Source organism: Hevea brasiliensis, chromosome 3 (assembly GCF_030052815.1).
Source record: "Hevea brasiliensis isolate MT/VB/25A 57/8 chromosome 3, ASM3005281v1, whole genome shotgun sequence".
NCBI lineage: Eukaryota > Viridiplantae > Streptophyta > Magnoliopsida > Malpighiales > Euphorbiaceae > Hevea > Hevea brasiliensis.
In genome coordinates this window covers 86,853,006-86,856,692 of record NC_079495.1, presented here as the reverse complement: position 1 = coordinate 86,856,692, position 3,687 = coordinate 86,853,006, and the positions used below count along the sequence as shown (strand labels likewise).

At 38.2% G+C, this 3,687-nt stretch overlaps 1 protein-coding gene across 1 annotated transcript; it reads right to left on the bottom strand.

Annotated features, from left to right (window-relative positions):
• Positions 1 to 1,497: 1,497 nt before the first annotated feature.
• Positions 1,498 to 3,192, bottom strand: LOC131178391 (uncharacterized). Its single transcript, XM_058143349.1, has one exon. The coding sequence runs from the start codon at positions 3,190 to 3,192 to the stop codon at positions 1,498 to 1,500; it is 1,695 nt and encodes a 564-aa protein (XP_057999332.1).
• Between the last annotated feature and the right edge of the window lie 495 nt (positions 3,193 to 3,687).

The following is a 3,687-nucleotide window of genomic DNA, read 5'->3' as shown; positions in this document are numbered from 1 at the left end:
CAAAAGCCCTTTACAATTTCTCAACACCAAGCTTTTACACCAAGGTAGCTTGAAACCTTCTCAAGTGCAATCACAAGCACTAACTCTCCCAAGCTTCAATAGGTGCTTGTACAACCTCTCTTGAATGCAATTCAATATTTCAACACTCACTCTTACTCAATACAAATCAAACTATAAAGAAGAGATGAGTTGATTTGCCAATGGAAGCTCAAAATCTTAAATGCTCTTGAATGAAAGCAATAAATGAAAAATCAATGTTGGAGTTCAAATGTAGGCTTTCATTAAGTGTAAATGAAGTAGAGAATGTGTATTTATAGTCCCAAATCATTTTAGACCGTTTGAAACCCTTTTGGAACGTTATACACACTGCCCAAGACAAAATAGCCATTATTTTGTCCTTTTGTGCGAAGTTGAGCAGCTCTGATAAATTAGCAAACTAATAAAATTTTAGGAGCAGTCAGCAAACTGGTTAGTAAACTAATGTTTTTAGCAAACACATTAGCAAACCGAAAATTTTAGCAAACCAGTTAGGAAACTAAGTCAACAGCTGCATGTCTCAACTTGCAATGCAAAATGATTTAGACCTTTAAAAAATGTTTCAATAATTGTGTTCAAGGTCATGATGAGAAAAAGTAATCAGAAAATAAATTTTCATTTTTGAGCTCCATATGACTAAATTCTCATTCATTCTTTTTACAAAAGACCTAAGACTCACTCCTTAATACTATGCCTTTCATACCTTTGCTTTGAGTCTTGATTTCCATAGCCTTTTTCTCATTTTGGATTTGTCTTGAAATACCTTTGAGTATCCTTTCTCCTTAGATACAACTTCAAAGGTTCTTTATGCATAAGACAAAGAATCTACACATCACTTCAAGGTTAGGTTAGATAGATTCTCTTTGAGTTTTGTTATCATCAAAATCAATGCTCATTTTGAGCTACACGGGGTCAACAATCTCCCCCTTTTTGATGATGACAAAACTCAACTGAATCAACAGTAAAAAATAAAAGTGTGTGAAAATTTATGTGAGTATGTAAGTCCAAGTATAGTATACCGAAAAAGCTCCCCCTAAATATATGCACACAATATCCAAGAAATCCATTTTCTGTACATAAGCTCCCCCTGAAATTATGCTATCAAACATATTCACACTTCACAAGTATCAATCACAAGTATAAGCATATATCCAGCAACACAAGTATCATCACATATATATATCTCACAAACATCAACACATATTCACATATCATCACACTTCACAAGTATATCAACACATTTCCATAGTCTCATGTTCATCAACACATATTCACATATCCAACCATTCTCCCCCTTTTTGTCATCAATCAAAAAGGAAACAGGAGAAAATACCCAAAAAGAATCATGTTAGCCAAAATGGAAATGCAGTAAGGTAGACAGTAGCAAACTAAAAACCAAAAGTAGCACACAGACTAGTAAGCTAAAAATGCAATCAGTAAACTAAAAATCCAGATGAGATGCTATTTAAGTCTGTTACTCCTGCAAGTGGATTTTGAAGGCACCATTTTCTTCCTAGGCAGTTTAATAACAGGAGCCGGAGGTGCTTGGTCAGCCACTTCATCATTTTTCTCGGCCTCATCATCTTCAGAAGGGGGTTGAAGAGAAGCAGCGAGGGTCTGGTACGGATTTGATACGGTTGATTTGTACCTTTTCTTACCTTTCTTTGCTGTAGGGGCAGCAGCTGCAGATAGCTGAGTTTGAGCACTAGCTTGGTGTTCTTTGAGAGAAGGTTCACAGTCTTTGTGTAGGAACAATGGTAGCTCAACTGGTGGTGCAGGTGGAGGTTCAGCAGCTTGTTCAGATTCTAGAACCGTGTCACTTTCCTTTGGCAAATCACTATCAGGTGCTACAACTTTTTTAGCATCAAGGTCAGGAGGTACATCAGTTGTAGGACCAATCTCAGGTTCAAGAACCTGGTCACTAGCTTGCTCATCAGTGGCATCCAATACAGGGTCAAGTTCTGCTTCAGCAAGTTTACCACTTTCACATGCCATATCAGCAGGAGACTCTTCAACTTTGTTGCTTTCTCCCTTATCAGCAGAAACCTGAGTACCAACCTCAACTTTAGTTGGAACTCCAAGTCCCTTGGCCTGCTGAAGAGCCAGAATCAGCTTCTTTAACTCCTCATTTTGAGTGAGCAGGTGACTCACTTTATAGTCAACAACATCCACAAATTTTCTGAGAATGTCAAGAGACTGAGTTGTTGAACTAAAATGTTCATTAACAGTAGCTATTAGCCCTTGAATTTCAGTCAACACTTCACTAGCAGAACCAGAATCAACTTTAGCAGAGGAGGAACCACCCTTTTCAAATCTGGTCTTTCTCCCATCAGTGTCTGAATGTATTTCTCTAAGCACTATCAAGTCAGCCCTAGAGCTTTCCTTAGTGACATTCACCTCTAGCTCTTTAAACACTGCAGTCAACAAGTGTGCATAGGGCAGTTTGCCAATTCCATAGGCTTTGCACATGTTTTTGAAAATTAAGTAGGCTAAATTCAACCTAACTTTACTCACAATGTGCCACATAATACACATGTCCAAGTGACTCAGATAGCCATAACTGCCAGATTTCGGATAGAACACATAGTTTACCATACTGTGAATAATTTTGATATGCTGGAGGGCTTTGGTACTGGTGGATTTCTCATTTTTGGTAGTGCTAGTACGAAATACCTCATTTTCAAACTCAACCAGATTAAAACCTGCTACTCTAGCAACATCCTTATGCGTGGAAATTCTATTTCCATCATTGGGCAATTTTAAAGCCGTGGCTATCAATTCAACAGAGACACTATATGTATTTGTATTCAAAATGACTTCAAATCGATCCTCATCATCAACAGTGCGCAAGGTTCTATAAAATTCTTGTACAAGCCTAGGGTAATATTCATTTGCGCATTCACAGACACCCAACCAACCTTGAAATTCAAAAAGCTCTTTAAAGTGAAAGTTTACCTGATTAAAGTTCTCCCATTTGATGAATTTGCAATCCAACAGTGCTTTATCCACTGAACCCGAAAGCTTTGCGATACCCATTTTCTTTTGAGCATCCATCCCTTGCTTCTGTACCGCCTTTTTCTTTTCTGGTGTGGATTTAGGTGTTTCGACACCTTTGGACGAGTGAGAAGACTCACTAACCGATTTAGATTTCGGCATATTTTGCTTACGTTTCATTTTCTTCCGTAATGCGCGGACAGGAGCATTGTCGGATGCGGACGAGAAAATGAAGCAGGCAATGGCGAGGATTTTCGTTTGGTGCGAGCCATGGAAACCAAAATGAAATTGGGTAATGGTGGTTCGGTGAGGTAAGGGAGGAAGAGGAAAGGAAACTCGAGATTTTTGGGTGAGTTAGGGTTTGTTTCGCCGGATAGAGGTATTAGGTATGGTTTGGGATGTGTCGGAAATCAAAAACAGAGGAGAGAGAGAGAAAATGTGAGGTTTCGTGTGGCAGAGGATTTAAGTCCTCTTGAGTCAGCGCTTTTGTGTCCTTTGTACTTTCAACTGAACCAGTTTTTCCCTTTTCTTTCCCCCTCTTTTTTTTTATTTTATTTTGCATTTCAAACAAGTCTACCTATACACAAAAAAAAATTCTACATGTCTGACACATTACTGAGAGTATGATATCAAATGTGGAAAGATAAATGCATTGAT

Coding starts and splice junctions, on each gene's coding strand:
- LOC131178391 (XM_058143349.1), bottom strand. CDS start 3,192: ATGCCGAAATCTAAATCGGTTAGTGAGTCTTCTCACTCGTCCAAAGGT.